At 47.0% G+C, this 17,820-nt stretch overlaps 3 protein-coding genes across 4 annotated transcripts in view; 1 reads left to right on the top strand and 2 right to left on the bottom strand.

Annotated features, from left to right (window-relative positions):
• The window catches only part of mtrf1l (mitochondrial translational release factor 1-like), a 66,761-nt gene extending 58,434 nt beyond the window's left edge, over window positions 1-8,327 (bottom strand). For both annotated transcript variants that reach the window (XM_035400169.1, XM_035400168.1), the window contains exon 1: window positions 7,961-8,327. The gene's annotated coding sequence lies outside the window, so the exon portion shown is untranslated. The remainder of the gene's footprint in view (window positions 1-7,960) is intronic.
• On the top strand, window positions 2,562-5,734 carry LOC118217932 (coiled-coil domain-containing protein 177). The gene has a single exon (XM_035400165.1). The coding sequence runs from the start codon at window positions 2,913-2,915 to the stop codon at window positions 4,668-4,670; it is 1,758 nt and encodes a 585-aa protein (XP_035256056.1). The 5' UTR covers window positions 2,562-2,912; the 3' UTR covers window positions 4,671-5,734.
• A 427-nt stretch (window positions 8,328-8,754) lies between the features above and the next one.
• Window positions 8,755-17,585, bottom strand: LOC118217574 (zinc transporter ZIP9-B). Its single transcript, XM_035399449.1, has 7 exons — window positions 17,153-17,585; window positions 16,099-16,204; window positions 14,469-14,648; window positions 13,911-13,979; window positions 11,654-11,739; window positions 10,543-10,677; window positions 8,755-9,920 (listed from the first exon to the last, which is right to left on the bottom strand). The coding sequence occupies exons 1-7, from the start codon at window positions 17,246-17,248 to the stop codon at window positions 9,654-9,656; spliced, it is 939 nt and encodes a 312-aa protein (XP_035255340.1). The 5' UTR covers window positions 17,249-17,585; the 3' UTR covers window positions 8,755-9,653.
• Between the last annotated feature and the right edge of the window lie 235 nt (window positions 17,586-17,820).

A 17,820-nucleotide genomic window follows, 5' to 3' on the forward strand; every position in this document is an offset into this window, starting at 1 on the left:
GAAACGTTAACATTATTATGTTTCTTAGCTTTTCCAGAGAAGGATCTTGTATAATTCTTTCACATTCATATCTTGACATGTGAGTCAGGCTATACATTTACATGTACCCAGTAAATTAAACTTGGAATGTTGGGGAACAAATGTTCAATAATGTGCTTATGTGTTCTTAGACCTCAGTGGTAAATGACTGGGACCAAAAATGGAAAAAATCAAACTCAACCATTCCCACATATTCAAATTCTAACTCCCCATTTCTAGAGAGTTAAATTCTAGTCCAGCTGTGCTCCCAGAGTCAAATCTGAACCCAGTTGTGCCTCAAGTTTCAGTCAGTGAAAGTCTAACCCAACTGTGACCAAAAAAAGGCCAATAGGAGTAGCAATCGGTGCCTTGGGGTCACACGGACCGAAACGATATTTTAAAACACTGATGCATTAAGAAGGGTGTAGTATCGACTTTCATTTGTGAGGGAAGATATTCAGATACAAGTCGAATTAAAGAACGCTTTACTGTCTGTCTATCAAATGTAGGCTAGACGGATAATTTTTTTCAACAGCAGAGAACCACATCTAATCAACAAAACCACGATCTCGCGCTGCTCTCCGACCGTTGCGATGACGCATTCTCGTACACCGCAACGCGTGCCATTCCACATTGAAACTGATCGCTAAAATATGCATTAATGCTAGAAAGACACGAGGCTCGACCCGCATTGTCAGAGTAATTACGCGCTATAAAACGAACTCTAGCTGTGACTGAAACGTGATCCATTTTGCCCAGCTGTATCTCCCGCAGTAGGCGGGCGGTTCTTGGGTGACTGACCGCAGCGCAATGCGCGTTCTAGAAACGCTATAAAAGAAATTCATAAGTGGTGTGTGAGACTGCTAACCAGACACCAGGGCCAATGTCCGACCGTTGCGCTTCATTAAACTGAATATGGGCGGAGCACACCAAGTGACATCGCTCGTTCACTGATTTGGCCCCAATTATTGTATTTCCCCCAGGATAAAAAAAGAACTTGAGCGTTACAGACGAGTCAGTGATTGACAGTTATTAGTTTTAGCGCCACCCATGGGGTGGGAGGGCGGTGGGGGGTGTTTGCGAAACCTCTCTCTCACGTCACACCTGAAATCTGGGATAATCTTAAACGGGTGCACAACTCTGGTCCTGGAGGGACAGTCTGCATGTTGGTATTTGTTCCCACCAATGCAGTTTCAATTTTCAGACAGCCCTTTAAAACTATAGGCCTACTGATTCACTCCTGTACTTGACCACAGTAAAATCTTAAAGATGCACTTGTAGTCTGCAGCAGTAGCTGGTGCTTATATAAATGTCAAATCAAGATTTAATTATTTAATTATCTTTATTACGAGTAGAAGTTCAGCCCTTGTACACCTGCCTTTGATGGTCATCCCGTTCAGACGTTTGGCATGTAAAAAAGCAATGAAAAAAAAGCAGGGAGCGCATGCAAAATAGTCTCATTTTATTAAGCGATTCACAGAACTGCAGCATACAGCCTGACGCTATGACAGCCTTTCTGAAGGGAATGCTGATGCTCAATACTGTCTGTGCTGCCATTTCATTGACCCTTTCACTTTCAAGAAATGTCAAGTTACAACCACTGGAAGCATTACATCATTATGTTATGTTACATTAATTCAGTTTACACACTCACCCAGATTATTTAAAATGGAGGAGAATATGGGCACTGATTCTTGATTCATAAGAGCAGTAGTGCCTTATAACAGCACTCACAGACCAGTCAGTATACAGCGCAGCATCACTGAAGCACTAGCGCAAGTCAACTGTGCTAACCAAAAACCAGAATAAAAATCAGGAATAGATACAGATTATATCCATCACAAACCATAAAAAGAAAAACATAAAAAGGTATAAAAATACTATAACCTGAATTAGCAGAATCAAGGTGGAAGTTCTTTTTTTGGGGGGGGGGGGGGGGGGGGGGGTCTTCAGTCTACATCAGAAGATGGCTGGGGACTTTCAGTGTTTAAAAAGGCATGGATGAAACAAAACAAAAAATGGCTTTGCTGATGTGAAGTAGGAATCAAGGTACAAGACCAAATAGCCCTGGATAACTATTTATATTTATATATACAGGAAAGATAATTTTCTGGTTCATCACTTCAATTGACCAGTTACTCTGTTGCTGTTACTCTGTTACCCTGCAATCTGAGCAAGAAAAGTGTGTGACCCAGGGTCCAAATTCTCACACTCAATTACAAAGTGACACTGGACATGTCCATAGGAAGCCTACAAAATGAACAAGCTATCGGAGTAACTACGGGCGTTCACTGCCACCTACTGTCGCATTACTGATTTCAAGTAGGCCTAATTCTCACACCTCTTCCATTTACAGATTCTGTTAGAAATTGTTTAGCTCTGCACAAATGTGTTAACATTTTTGTTGAAACGGGAACATCAGCGTTTATTTATCAAAGCTCAGCCCTTTGAATACACAGTTTGCCTATGTTACAGTAGCCTGTTAGTAAAGTCGCAGTAGATGTCCCTTTAGTTTCTATCAATCATCCCCGCGGCTAGAGGGGGCTCGAACATTTCAAAGCAAGAAAAGGACGCCCTCTTGCTCAATTTAGTTTGCCATGGTCACGAAACGAGCGTCCTTGCCGACGCGTAGTGTAGACATTGACAGCACCTGTTGCTCCGATTTTGGGCAATTTTTGCTACGCGTTTGTGTTTTAGTTCACTTGTCGTGATTTAATTTCTATACGGGCTTGTATTTAAAAAAATAAAAAAATAAAAAAAAATTAAAAATTCGCGGATGCAGGTAGGCTGTTCAAAAATAGAACTTAATCCAGTCTGATGCAGGCTAAAAGGCAGAGCGAAGCGTTACAGATCTTGACTAGAGAGATTAATATTATATAACTTAGTGACAGATAATGGAGGAAAGACCTTCCTCTCCGATGCTACACCTGGACCTCAACAACTTTGACACAGGCGACGCCGAAGGCAGCAGGTACGTCTTGACGAGCCCGAGATCTTTAGAAGCATGTGCAAGACTTGGGGTCAAACCAGTACAACTTCTGCATAAGTCGTTGGCCAGTTTCGTCGATGACCACCGGAACGTTTCATTAGGTGAAGCGACTTTGCTTTATGAAGTGTACGAAAAAGAGCGCCGGAGGCTTTTGCGTCGGTGTCGCGAGGAGAGAGAGAAAATCATTGTTGAGGGTACGGAAAGGGGCCGGGGGTCGTCCGTTAAAAAACAAGCAGCTTTCGAGACTGACCTTGAGCAAGCCACCGAGAGCCAGAACTCTGAACACAAAAAGTTCCGAAAAACCGAGCTAGGTACCAGTTCTGGAACGAAAAACACCTTGGGCCACGGAAAGACCAGCAGCGAATCATCAGCAGGTGACATGACTGAGCGCAAGTCTCTCAAGCCTGAGGGCACGAACGTTAGCCCCCGAGAGCTCACCGTCACCAGCCTGGGGGATTTCAGACACACGCCAGCGACCGAGAGGAAACTGGAGAAGCTTGAGAGGGAGATTAGAAAGGAGACTAGCGTAATGGTGCCGGAGAAAGACCGCAAGATCGCCGCGCTGATGCTGCTGAAGCACGAGGACGAGCAGGCGCGCCTGCGGCAGAGCCAGCGCGCGGACGAGCAGCGCAAGGAGGCGCAGAGGAGGGAGCAGTTGGGGCGGTTGCAGGCAGAGCGTCAGCGGCGGAAGGAGCTGGAGCGCAGCTTGCGGAGGTGGCAGGCAGGGCAGGAGGCGCGGCGCCGGCAGCGGGAACGGGAGGAGGCGCTCCGGGCGGAGCTGCGCGAGCGGGAGGCGGCGGTGCAGGAGGAGCGCTGGAGACGACACGTGGAGGAGCAGTGCGCACAGCGGCGGGAGAGGCAGGAGGCGGCGATGAGGGAGGCCCAGGAGCGCAAGCACTGCCAGGAGCGTCTGCTGAGGGAGCGGGAGAGGGAGGAGCGGGAGAGCCTGGAGAGGGAGAGCCGAGTGGCCGTGGAGAAGGAGCTGAGGGCCAGCAGGAGCCGGCTCGTCCAGGAGAGGAGGGAATGGAAGCGGGTGCACCAGGGGAACCAGAGGCAGCAGCTCCGCCACCTCCTGCTCAAGCAGGTGGTGAACGACCAGGCCCTGGCCGAGGAGCTGGCAAAGAGGAGCGCCATGGAGCAGAAGCTGCGGCGTTCCCATGACAACCGCGAGCAGGCGGCGGCGGCGCAGCAGCAGGAGCTGAAGGAGCGGTCGATGCGCGAGGAGGAGCAGCTCCAGGAGGCCCGCGTTCGCGCGAGCTGGCAGGAGCGGCAGGAGCAGCGGCAGAAGGAGGCGCTGTCCCAGCTGAGCGAGCAGCGGCAGGATCGAGCGGCGAAGCTGGTCGAGGAGCAGCGGCAGGAGAAGGCCAGGCAGGCCCGCCGGGCCAACCAGGAGCGGGAGCGCTCGCACCGGCTGCACATGGAGAGGGTGCGCCAGGAGGAGGAGGGGCTGCTCCTCCAGAGGCAGAGCGGCATCGCCCGCAAGGAGAGCCGGAGGGAGCGGCTGCGGCGGGAGAAGGAGGAGGCGCTGGAGGAGGCCCGCAAGGTGGCCCGCGCCTCCTTTCAGATGCGGGAGAAGGTGAGGGAGCACACGCAGAGCAGGGCCTTCCACCAGATGGACCTGGAGGCCCAGCTGTGTGCCGGCCTGGACCGCGTTCAGCTCTGAGCCACTGCTGGCTGCACGCTGTGTCCTGGATGTCCTAAGCACCCCCAGTTTTTGATTGGGACACCCAAATTTGGAGGTTCCCCTACCAGTCCACGATCTCAATCTCTATTCGCCGAAGCCCCCCTCCCCGACCTCCCACAGACAAGCAATTGCAATCTCCCCTTGGTCCACTTGCAAATTTTTCTGATACAGCCGTGATGACCACAACTGTTTGACCCAGGTCTGTTTGTCACAGGGATGGAGATTTTTTTATAGTGATTGAACGACATGGTCATTATCACACTGGCAGTGACGTGACGCATTCTGCACAAATGATTCTCTCATTTAGCGAGCACTAGCCCTGCCTGGCTTGGTTAGTTTCCTGTTGTCTAAGGACACCTCTGTGCTGCCAAATGGACAATGGGAGGTCTTTTTCTACAACCACAGAACTCATGACAGACATGACAGTCAGCATAATAGGATGCCTGAGGCCAAATTTCATAGCTTTTTTTGTCTGTTTGTTTTCGTAGCTTTAATGGTTTATTCCAAAAGTGTTTTTCCCATGTGGTCTCACAGAAGGCACACAATGTGTTGTGGTAGATAGGAGAAAGATCACACTCTGAGGACTGATTAGACAGCACTTTAAAACAGGGGTCCTGGGACACCCATGTTTTCGCTTTTTGTTCGAGCCACAATTGCATCTGCTGAATCGTAACAAGCTGTTAATCATTCTTCATGTCCAGGGGGATGATTTGCCCTCTAAAAGCCCCATTATGTCTGAACTAGCGGTGCATGCCATGAATTAGCCTAATGGCCTTTATTCATATCCCAGGGCTATCAGCCTATCAACTAACCATTTCATTTTCTGTAACGTGCTGTAGTAAATGATTCCCTTTGAAAGAGGCTGCATTATTTGATTAATTGTAAACTGACAGGTGAAACTGGTGGAATCACAATTGCTGAAAGTTAAAACAAACCAAGAGAGGGAAACAAGCCAAACCCACATTGTGTTAAAGTTTCCTGGAAAATGTGGAAGAACGTTTATCAGAATAATGGCTGTCCTCCCCAGAAAAAAAAAAAAAAAAGTACACAAGCGAGCCCAGGACTGAGAACCATGGACTTACAATATTGAAAAATTAAATAAGAGTTGGTCTACATTTCATATACATATCATGCCTATTTACAGTCTTATGATCTATGGTTACTGTAACAGAGTAGCTCTAATCAGAACATGAGGCTTACGTATATATACTGGTTAGAGGGTATGTATTTAGATTTATGACACAAATGTGAAAGTAATTTTGTTCAACAGTAGGCCAAACTGTGTGTGTGAATCTCACAACATCTCAGGAATATTGCATAACTAATAACAAAGGTTAGACAGGATGCACTTATTTGAATGTATGTGGCATTTCAGCTATTTTATGTTTATATATTTATGGAATGATTTATATTTTTAGATGGATTTGTTCTTTATTTTTTAAAGGCTAATTAAATTTGTCATAAATCTGTTTTCTGTTTTGGTGGTCTGTTTTATGGTTCAAATTGGTTGAACCTGTTTTTGTAGCTCATGATAACAGCCCATAACAAACAATCAGAATTTCATGAAGACACAAAACCGATATCTACTGATAAATCCGAGAATGCAGCCTCAACTACTGGCTGTTATTCAAATCAACATTTGTCCTTAACTTTGACTAGCAATGAAAGGCAAGAATTATCCACCTTTTCTTCAGCAGTCACAAAAATAAACTCAGGTACTGGGTTTGAGAGAAGTGTAATGCTTATGTTTACCTCAAAGTTAAGAACAGATGTTAAGTGAATACAGGCCAGTGAACGTTAATGTGCTGAGGGGGTTATTTTACTGTTCAGAATATTAACCTTGCATTTATTTCTTGCGGGAGAAATGTAAAGGCAGTCCAGAATTCACGTACAGCATTTCAGCACAACTGCTTAAACTGAAGGCTGCAGTTATAATGGGTCCATATTGTTATGGCTCAGTTTGAATATTAACAGCTCTCTGTTAGCTCAAAGCAGTGCTCGTACTTGGCTAGGCGAACCCATCGCAGGGACAGTGATTTACACAGTTCAGCGGGTGTCCAAAGAGCAAGCTCTGTCCAGTGTTACACACTGTTCCAGAATGTTCCAGAACAGTTGTTACATTCACCAGAAAATAATAGAATTACTTTATTGTCCACCTAGATGTAGAAATTCAGCCCGTAACAACACACAGACCTATACAACACATTTGCACTCTGCTTATAGTGCACCTTACATTTGTAGGCATGAATAATATTTTTTTAAACTGATATTTATTTGGTTAAACGAAGTGCTGAGTAACAAAGAAGACCCTGCAGCCCTCCTGGGACAAGAGTGAATATGATTGGTCGACGTGCATACAAGGCTTGTCAGCAGTGATCATGTGACTGCACTGGACCACATGGGTCTGCTTTATACAGAGTCCAGTCTGAGCCAGGCTCAGTCATACACGTTGCATTTGAATGCATTTCTGTAGATTAGTACAAGTTTTGAATTTCATTTTAGAACTTCAAACATGAACAGATCTGATAACGCGATGCAATACCTCTCAGCCTTATGGTGAGTCGATGAAATTCAGTAGCTTAATGAAAAAAGAGGTTTTAGCTACCCTCTGCAGTCCACGCACACACACTTAATACATTACATTCATTTGGCAGACGCTTTTATCCAAAGCGACGTACAAAAGTACATTTTTCATGATCGTAGACAACTGCTGAACACGGGTTCAGTAAGGTACAATTACTAATACCATGCATACAGGCGCGCACACACACAGACACACACACATAAATGAAGTACGTGGGCGTACTCAGGGTAGGCCTGTTAATCTAGCCCTGCGGTGATGGGTGTCAGTTGAGCAGTGTGACCTGCCTCAGCCACAGGCCGAACTCCTTACAGCATAAGAGGCTCCCAGAGATCCTCAGCAGCTCTGCCCTGAAAACCCTTAATCTGCTGGAGCCTGGATCTGTCATGTGGACTCAGGTGCCAGTGTGCTTAATATAGGGGCTTCCCCCTTTCTGAATGAATGACCCACTTAATCAACAAACACATTTACCATGACACAACCGTTTAAAATGGAGCAGGCCCATTCAATTAATTTAGCTCATAAAGTGAACTGAAATTCAATATTATCTATTGCAAAATGCCCATAGAACTTTTTTCCCTCGCCACAAATTTACAAACTGAATTTTCAAGTGCAGCAGAACATGTTTAAAATGTTTTGTTAACATATCAGAACAACAGCGTGTATTGTGCCCAGTAACAGGACTGACCTGGACAGCAGGGATGCTGTTCGCTCAGCTCTCCTTCCTCCTCCAGCGGGTTCAGAGTCAGCCGGGCGTCAGCTGCAGCTGAGGTCCACACAAAGCCGTGTCAGCTCCAGCAGGAGCGCTGCTTCCCCACAGCAGAACTAGGCCGGCGCCCCTCAGCCCCAGCTTCAGGTGGGGAGACGCAGGTGGTGCTCGCAACGATTCAAACTCCAACATCACCCGTTCAAACACGAATGTCCACTGCGAGCTGAAATGGAGTATATAATCTCACAACAAAATGACAGCTAAACCTCCCTGTAAAAAAAAAACCATCAGCTGGAGTTCAGCCACAGTGGAGAAATCAAAAAGAAACCTAGGACAGGGATACTCTGGTTTGGCTCTGAAGGGCATTAGCACTACTGGTTTTCTTTTTCAAACTGATAGTTGATTGATCGATTAACCTCACCGATTGGCCGGAGTGCATCAGGTGACCTGGCGCATCAGGTTTAAATCAGTCACTGATTAGAGGGAAGAATGAAACCCAGCAGTATTACTGGCCTCAAGGGACAGATTTGTGGTTCTCAGCTACAGGCCCTTCATTAGAAGCTCTTGCATTAATACTGATGTGTGTTTTTAGCAGCAAATGGCTTTGAGGATATGGAGCTGACTCTGTAATTCCCCTTGTGAGCATTTGTTCCCAAGTTTAAACGTCTTGAGGTTACAACATGTATATATATGTATATGAATGAATATATGTATATGACCACATTGCTGTGGTGGCAGGTCAAGGAGGAGCAGACAAAAGAAAACAATCCACGGTCTCTTAAGTAAACATTTATTCAATATATGACTTCCTGTCCAGGTTTGGACATCCTATACCAGAACATAAGTTTATAATATATTATTATCAAGGCATTTGATCAGATTTACAAAAATAACATCTAATCACAGTTTTAGTTCTAGTACTGCAGTACCATAAAACCATGTGCATGCACATTTCCTGTGAAGTCTGACAGATTATTAGACATATTCCATGATAAAAAGATAATGCTTATACCTTCTTTGCATAGTAGTGCAAAATATTTCAATTCACAGTGCCTTCACACGGCATCAAACACGCACAGACCGTAATAGAAAAACTGCTGTTCATATCAACCATTAGGATGAAGTAGCTAGCAGTCAAATCAAGGTGTAAATGGAGAAAAATAAGGCAAAAATGCTGTGACAGCTGAAATCAGTTTATATTGGGCTTGTGAAGGCAACAATGAATCCTCTCAAAACCTTAAAAGAACAAGAAACAATATGAACACAAAACATTATATTAATAAAATAGATTTTCTACAATACTATTACAAATATACAAATTGGACACCCAGTCAAGAATATGCAATCACAGCATGGATTGCGTGTTTTACTGGTCTTTTCACTACTGATTTTCATGACCATTTAAACTTTTCATATTTTTTTTTTTACAGTTACTGCATTGAACTCTGTATTCAGATACATTGTGTAAACTTCCCTTGGAAATCATGTATACTCGGTAGACATTCAATTTTGACAGAGAAGAGCCAGTTGTTCTTTCTCAGCATTTTTTAGCTGGCGTTCCTTTCGTGTGACTCGATCTGACAGGGTCGCACCACCGCGCAGAGAAGGGAGGGTGACGCAGACACGCGGTCGCTCTGTCGACGGTCGGCCAGCGGAGGGGTTCCGCCGCAGTTCAGTTGTCATGAAGCACGAGCGCCAGGAGGACGGGCAGAGCCGTCCCGATAATGAGCGTCAGGCTCTCCAGGACTCCCAGCCCCCCCTGCTGGTAGGAGGCTGCGCCTGCATGGTGGTGAAGGTGCGAGGAGGCCTGCTGCTGCTGCTGCCCCCTGCTGCTGATCTCTGGTAGCACGTGCACGGTGGCCACGTAGAGGAACGTGCCGGCGGAGAACAGCATGCCGATTCCCGTGGCGCTCAGGCGGGACTGGGAGGAGCCGCCGGTCTGCAGACAGCAGAGAGAAAGAGAGAGAGAGAGAGAACACTTCACTCACACTGAGCAGAAAGTGCGTGTTTTAAAAAAAAAAAAATTATTTATTTAATTTGGCATCTTAAATACCACCCGAATTTTGGAACGTCTGAAGACTGAAGACTTTATAAATTTAAATAATCCCGCCTTTTCCCGTGCCAGCCTGAAGCTACAGACCCATTACTCTGTCCGGCAGCAGTTTCCCACTGAGCTGTCTGTCAGCCCTAGACTGAGACGCTGTACGCCAGTGGTGCCCAATCATGTGCCCCGCAGGGCCGAGGGTGTGCAGGTTTTCATTCACTTCACCTGCTTATTCCACTAATTAACACACCTTCAACCACAGAGGAGGGAACTAACAGTGGCAGTGAGATCAGCGGGCGTAGTGATTGGTTGGAATGGAAGCCTGCGTACTCTCGGCCCTCCGGGACACGTGATTGGGCACCAGAGACTGACGGAAGCCGGAACAAACATGAGTGCTGCAGACGGGGCGGCGGGAGGGAATTACGACCCTGATGATGTCAGCGTCGTTCTATCGAGTCCGTCTGCAAGGATACAGGCGTGCAATTGGAGGAGAGCCGACCATCCGCCCGTCTCTCACCGCGATCAGGATGAAGTAAGTGCTGATGGCCAGTAGGGGCGCTGCGACTGAGAAGGCCAGGAGATGCTTCTGAATCTGCCTCTTCTCCAGGCCCGAGTGCATCAGGAAAGAGACCAGACCGAGTGCGGCAGGAGCCTGCAGCGGGGGGGGGTATAAGGGGTAGAGGGTAGGGCATAGATAGGGCACAAGGGGTAGAAGGTATGTGGTAGGTGTAGAAACTTAAAACATAGGCTCTCTACCCAAACCCTGGATTTACAGAGAACAGACAGTTCAAGTATCGCTGCTATAAGCGTACGCATTTGCCTGAACTCTGGACATCCGGGGTAATGCATGGCAATACCTGCTTTTACTTCAGGCAGACTGCCAAGCTGCGACGGGGCATCCCGTGGATGTAGTGGCGAGGGTGCTGTGGTGGGAAAATGGCTCCCAGGTAGATGCTACACAACAGTGGTCACTGAGATGAGCTCCACCCCCCCCCCCCCCCCCCCCCCCCTCACTGTAAAGCGCTCTGACATCATCAGATGAGAAACTCTGCATTTATGTGCCTGCATTAGGGGCACCCGCCCTCTATCTCACAGTTATACAGTTATTACTTTTGTTTCTAAGGTTACCAGAACTAATAACTGTATTACATAACTGTACTACTGGCACATACAGGGAGGGGGGGGAGGGGGGTGGTGTTGGTGAAAAGACTGCTCCCACTTTTTGACAGCCGTCAGTTGTTCCCTGTTGTCTCCCAAAGACTGGGGCTTACAGACGTTCACACCTGAGGCAGAATGGAAATCAGCCAAGGTGTATCACATCCTTAATCCGGCCAAATACAAGAGGCAAGATCTACTTCTCCGAGAGGAACCTGAGACTTCTTTCGAGTTGCTTTGTTGTGCTTGTGTCTGTATCTCCTATTATCTGGGCAGAACAAACCTTTTTGTTGAGTTTTTTTTTGTGAAGTGCTTTGGTTTCAGTATTGTGTTTTTATTGTTTCTATAAAGCCAGGATGACACACATTTTAGGCCTTTTCATAGTCTCTTTTCCCACACTAGCATAAAGACGTATCCAGGGCAGGCTCTTCTCTTTCTTTAAGGTACCAGCAGGCTGCCCGCAGGCTGCTCACCTTGTGCAGGATTACGGCGAGGAAGACGATGACCTGAACAGAGACCTGCGACGAGGCCACAGCCGCCCCGAGAGCCACACCGTCAGCTGCAGGAACACGGAGGCCAGAGTGAGCGCCGCACACACACAGATACACACACACACACACACACACACACACACACACAGATGCACCACACACACACGCACACACAGATACACACGCACGCAACAACACGCACACACAGATATACCACACACACACACGCACACACATATACACACGCACGCACACACACACACACACACACACACACAGATATACCACACACACGTGCGCACACATACACAGAGCAGAGGTTCAGGGCATCTGATAGCCTTTTCTCTTGGTCTTCTCTTTCTTTGTGTTCTCTTCCTGCCTGGATAGGCACTGTTACTCTGCTGAATGGACAGAGAAGCGTGTTTCTGCAACCGACGATCAGCCCGTCTCCCTTAAACACCACCATAATGAAATAAGAGTGGGGCTGCGGGAGCAGGTTATCTACGATCAGCATTAAAAACAGGGGGCTCAGGGCGGCTTAATGAGGGGAACACAGAGTCCACCTGACCGCATCATTTTACCACCTGACTGAAGTACAGATAATGCCCCAGAGACCTTTCTGTTTTTGTCTTTTTATTTGGAAGAACAGGTTACAGGCAGAGGTGGAAAATCCAGGTTCAGAAAGCAAAAGTCCTCCCTAGCATTTTGGTCCAATCACCTGGATTTGATAATTAGCATAATTCTTTAGGCAGGAAGCAGAATTGATGAGTGACGTCAGCTGGCTGTGTTCATGGGTGGAAGAAACACATGGCAGGACTTCTACTTTCTGAATGAACTTCTCACCCCTGGTAACAGTAGAGGTCTGCTACCTGACCAAAGAGTGACGGGACCGGACCAAGTGTACGGTTCTGGGCTGGATTCAGCTCGTTTTTTTCCACATACAACTTCAGGCTCGGGCCGGGATTGGGTTTGTTGTCTAGCAGTGGATGAATTATTAGTTTATGTTTTAAACACATTTTTATTTGAAAAAATAAACTTCTTATTTTAACTAATTTTATGCACACGCACTCTCTCTTTCTAGTCCATGTGTGTGAGCCCAGCTAACTGTTTACAGTTGATAAAATTATACGAAAATTTGCGAAAGGAGAACTTCTTAAAATTCCAAATGAGACAGGAACGGCTTTGTGGTGGAAATATTATGACCTCATTGTAACAATAAGTAAAACGTTCACTGGTCACGTACGGTGTTGAGCTTGCAATGCTATTTTGACCTATGATAGCAAAAAGACTGATCACACTGAACTTAGAGATACTGTCCCAGAAACTGCAGAAACCTTTCTGGCAGCGAAGGCACTAGTGATATACGTACAGCAAACAAGTTAGGTTTGCCAACGGAAAAAACTGGATGCGTACAGACAGAGCTAGATCGCTACTAACCGGTAAGACAAGTGGTTTATTAGCCTAACGCACTACCCTGCTGAAGGGCCTTGCCTTGTTTACAGTCCCTTATGGAAATAAAATACAGCCTGTGGCAGCATGATAATTGCGAAACTGCTTCTGTGAGCGATTTCCGTTTCAGGTGTCAAATTTGGCGCTACTGGTCGGGCTGGGTCGGGTCGGGTCTCAAGGTCCCAGGTACAGCCGAGTTTGGGCTGTAATTCCATGCTTGTACAGGCCTCTAGGTTACAGCGATTCACACAGGATGCCTTCCTGTCTCAGTATTCCATACAGATTTCTGTTTTCCTACACAAGGTCAGACATATTAAAACAAAACCCAGGGGACCATTCCAACAGAGGCCTAAAGTCTCTCCTGAGCAACCGCCCCCCCCCCCACCCCCGACAAGGATTTCCCTGTTACCCCGTGTCCAAAACAACCACCACCCCCCCCCCCCCCCCCCCCCCCCCCCCCCCCCCCCCCCCCCCGCCCCTGCCTCTGTGCTCCTCCCGTCCCCAGAGTCGTTTCACAATGAATCAGCAAAAAGTATGTGTACAGAACAACATCAAAAAAATAACTGCAAACGAAACACTGATGCCAAACCAAAAGACAACACGGCATAAACACAGGAAATGAAACGCAACCCGCGGAATTCATAACAGCACCGCGCCCGAAACGAGGAAGGGAACACTTCGGGCCGACTGAGCGGCCAGGCGATATCGGGCGGAGCGGTAATTCAGACAGGAAGGAAGGGGTTAAAGGAGGAAGTGGGTTCGGCGGAAGCCTCCGGAAAGCGGTGCTTACCGGCCGCGTGAATGACCAGGCCCAGCGTGGCCGTGATGCTGGTGCTGGAGGACACGCCCGTCCGGGGGTCTGTGGGTAAAATCGGCACGCGGTCAGAACGAGGGGGGGGGGGGACGACCAGACATCAATCCCGGAGCTCCCCCCTCCCATCAAATAAAAGAATATTATTTATTTATCTTATTATGGTTGTTGAATAAACTATAATAATAAATAAGCACAAATGGAGGACTTCAGCACATTTCCTCAACTTCGAATCAAGACGTGAATGTCACAGTGAAATGGCTGTTTCATCGTAAATGTCATAGAACACATTTTCACTTCACTCTGGATCCTGAGTGTGCATGTGTCTAGGTATGAGGGTGTGCACGTACATATGTGTTCATCTATGTTCATGTGTGTATGGGTGTGTGTGTACATGTGTATGTGCGTGCGCATCTGTGTGTGTACATGTGTGTGTGCGTGCGTATGTGTGTGTGTGTACATGTGTCTGTGTGTACATGTGTACATGGGTGTGTGTGTGTGTGTGTGTGTATGCAGTGGGGGGGATGCCCCACTCACCATGGATGGAGAGGTAGCTCCCTATCTGGTCCACCACGAACATGAGTGTGAAGCCCACCACCAGGGACACCCCGATGAAGAAGTGGGGTGGCAGGCCTTGCGTGGCGGGCAGCGCGGGGGGGGGAGTGCCCCCACTGCTGTTCTCTCTGCCCCCCCCGCTGGAGCAGGGAGGGACAGGGCCTGCAGAACCAGGGAAGGAGACACGTTTACATGGACTGCACACATACACACATACTCATGCATGCAGACACACGCACAGACACATGCACACACGCAGCCGCACAAAGCAGCCACAAACACGCGCATATGCACACACACAGACACACAAGCAGGTGCACACATGTACACACGCAGGCACATGCACACACACAGTCTTATACAGAGCGATTTATACAAACTTAACCAGTCTAAAATTGACTCTAACAACATTCATTTTACAGTCCAGTACGTTTGATTCAGAGTGAAGTCATATAAGCTCTGCTAGAGTTGAATAAACACCTAAGATTTAACCGTGTACACAACTCACTTTTCCCCACTTTATCACATCGCAGTATTTACTGAATCAATACACGGTTGTGTACTTTGCTCAAGAGCAGAGCCACACCTGGGAATCAAGCCCGGAGCCCAGCACCCTAACCATTACAGTACTACACTGTCACCCTATCGCAATCACAACAGACATGGGGGTGTGCTGCCAGCGGTGGCGCCACTGATTTTGGGCCCTGTGAAAAGGTCTCACATTGGACCCCACCAGCACTGAATGAAGTTATATATGATCCTCCTGTCTAGGATTCTCCCCCCCCCCCCCCCAGCTTTGGGCACCTAGAATTACCACCACCTTTCTCCCCGCTAACAAAGGCACTGTGTGCTGTACATTGACTTGGAACAGATTTGAGTCTTCTGGTACGAGAACAACAACGCCACCCCAATTTACATCTCAAAGCTTTCAGCAGGCAATGCTCTGTAGGGGTCAACCGAAACCAGCAACTGTCACAGAGCTGACATGTATCAAAGCTGAAATTTATGCAGTGTAAATGCAATGTAAACGTTGTGTAAGTCGCTCTGGATAAGAGCGTCTGCTAAATGCCTGTAATGTCATGTAATGTAAAACGACATCAGACTTCATCACACCCACCACTGAAATGCAGCTTCTCACAAGTGCATTCAAATAAAAACAGAGGCAGTGGGGTTCTTTCTATGGTTCAGAATGAATGTCCGATGGCACCCCCCTCCCACCCCTCCGCTCCCCCAAATCAGAGGCCCCTATGGGACTGAGGCTAAGATGTATAGGGGTACGGGGCTGGACTGCTGACAAATCACACAAGAATAAAGAGCTGTCGGCTTGGCAACGCCATGATCGGCCAAACAACGAGGGCCAAGAAGAAACACAGCTTTAAACATGGCTGCAGACCCAGGGAAGGGGACAGACTGCTTCCTGTCAAACTACAGGAGGAATCACCAGCGCCATAACCGCCATCGATAAATAATGTTAAAAAAAGAGAAGAAGGACCTCCATTGAGCACTGGCCTGAGAAAGGTTTTGAGATGTAAATCGAGGTGGTTAGGTTGTCTGACCTGATGAGGTAAGATCAGCGGATTAATTAGCGGATTCACCCAGCCCCCAGAGTTACCCCTCCAGGAGTTTTCCAAAAGTTCTACCCCCTCTGGAATGATGATGGCCAGGGCTGTTCCGCACAGCAGTCCTGCTCCCAGCACACTGACATACTGCAGCTTTTGCTGAAATGAGAGACGGAGAGGAACACAATCAAAGGACAGCCTTTATATTTCTTCCCCCGGAAGACAGTATGGTTGGGGGTTAATTCCATTTCAGTTCAAACAATTCAGTGAATGCCAGTACACATACCAAATGTGCATCCTGCCCCTACTGAAAGGCTGGAGCTAAGATGCAAGATGCAATGACGGTGCCCCACCCAGGAAAGGGAGTTCTTACAATCTCGAAGTTTCAAGCAAAAACCAATACGTCCCCAAACCATTATGATACATTGCTGCTCCTTTTTGAAGCTCCTGCAGAAACGTGCACAGAAAATCAAACTACTTTGCATTAAGTGAGAAGATTCTATTATTTATGTGGGTCTGAATCAAAGCCTGTGGACTGATATGTATTGAAGAAGCTAACGCCTCTTCCATAGGCTACACCCTGCCCCTGAAATATGCTGCACACATTTAACACACACACACACACACACGCATATACGGGCGCATATACGCATGCATATGTGTTTGAGTTCAACTATAACTGAGAGACAGAGGCGCAACATCCTAATTATGTTTCTATTTACTGACACACACTCGACACTTTCACTAGCTGGCGAGGAGTTCAACTACAGAACATCAACAGATAACCGCAAAAAAGCGTTACAGAAACAATCTATTTAAAAAACAAAAGGGACCCTTAAACATTTTCAACACAAAGGTGATCCTTGAACATTCGGAAACCGAAACGTCAAGGAATTCGTCGCCCTTAATTTTTCAGCGCAAACTTTAAGCGACGCTACGACACATTATTCTAATGAGAAAATCCCTGATATTTCACAAGTTTACTGCAGGCTACCAGGGAGCAAATGTAGCCGGCAGACTGTGAATTTTGGGTGTAGCGAACAACTTCAGCTAAAGCCTCAATGCCTCTTCGACAAAACGGAACAGTAAAGCGGCGAATTCACTTACCTCTGACAGTTTGAACATGAGTGGAATAAGCCCTAAAAGAAAGCAACCGACAAACATAGCCACTGAAATCAAAATGATCACAATTGCTCCGTCCATGGCGCACGGGCTTCAGGCAGCGTCTGATAGATAGTAAGCTAGCTGCAACGTTCGCTATGCATTTCCAAACTTTCTCCAGAAATACTTTCGGCTGAAAGGCAGCTGCATGGGACTGTCACTTTAAAACGCACTACTCTATAAGATATAGCAAGTGTGTCGTTTGAAAAACAACCGCAACCCAGAAAGGCTGTTTATTTCATTGAAATGCTATGGGTAAACTTTCCACGTCGCCACTGTACGCTGCAATGAGAGTTTAACGGCTTTAGCCTAATTTTCAACAGCCGCTGCGACTCATAACCTCCCTGCGTCCAGACGCAGAATTACAACAAAGCTAAATACTACAGACTTACTGTATAGCCAATGAACACAGAGTACTCAAACTCCAGGAGAAGAGAACACCGTAGTCCGCCAAACATGTGACCAGCTGTTTTTTTTTTTTTTTTTTTTTTTTTTAAGTGATCATGAGATGCTTAAATGTGAAAAGGGAACCGTAGGAAAGGACTGAAATAGAAATGTGTGACTGCGTCTGGATAGCGGAATAAAACCCCAAAACATGAAATATTAGGCTATTG

The sequence above is a fragment of the Anguilla anguilla genome, chromosome 18 (genome assembly GCF_013347855.1).
Source record: "Anguilla anguilla isolate fAngAng1 chromosome 18, fAngAng1.pri, whole genome shotgun sequence".
NCBI lineage: Eukaryota > Metazoa > Chordata > Actinopteri > Anguilliformes > Anguillidae > Anguilla > Anguilla anguilla.

Coding starts and splice junctions, on each gene's coding strand:
- LOC118217932 (XM_035400165.1), top strand. CDS start 2,913: ATGGAGGAAAGACCTTCCTCTCCGATGCTACACCTGGACCTCAACAAC.
- LOC118217574 (XM_035399449.1), bottom strand. CDS start 17,248: ATGGACGGAGCAATTGTGATCATTTTGATTTCAGTGGCTATGTTTGTC. Junction 16,205..17,152: donor TCATGTTCAAACTGTCAGAG/GTAAGTGAATTC, acceptor CTCTCATTTCAG/CAAAAGCTGCAGTATGTCAG. Junction 14,649..16,098: donor TTTGGAAAACTCCTGGAGGG/GTAACTCTGGGG, acceptor CTGGTTCTGCAG/GCCCTGTCCCTCCCTGCTCC.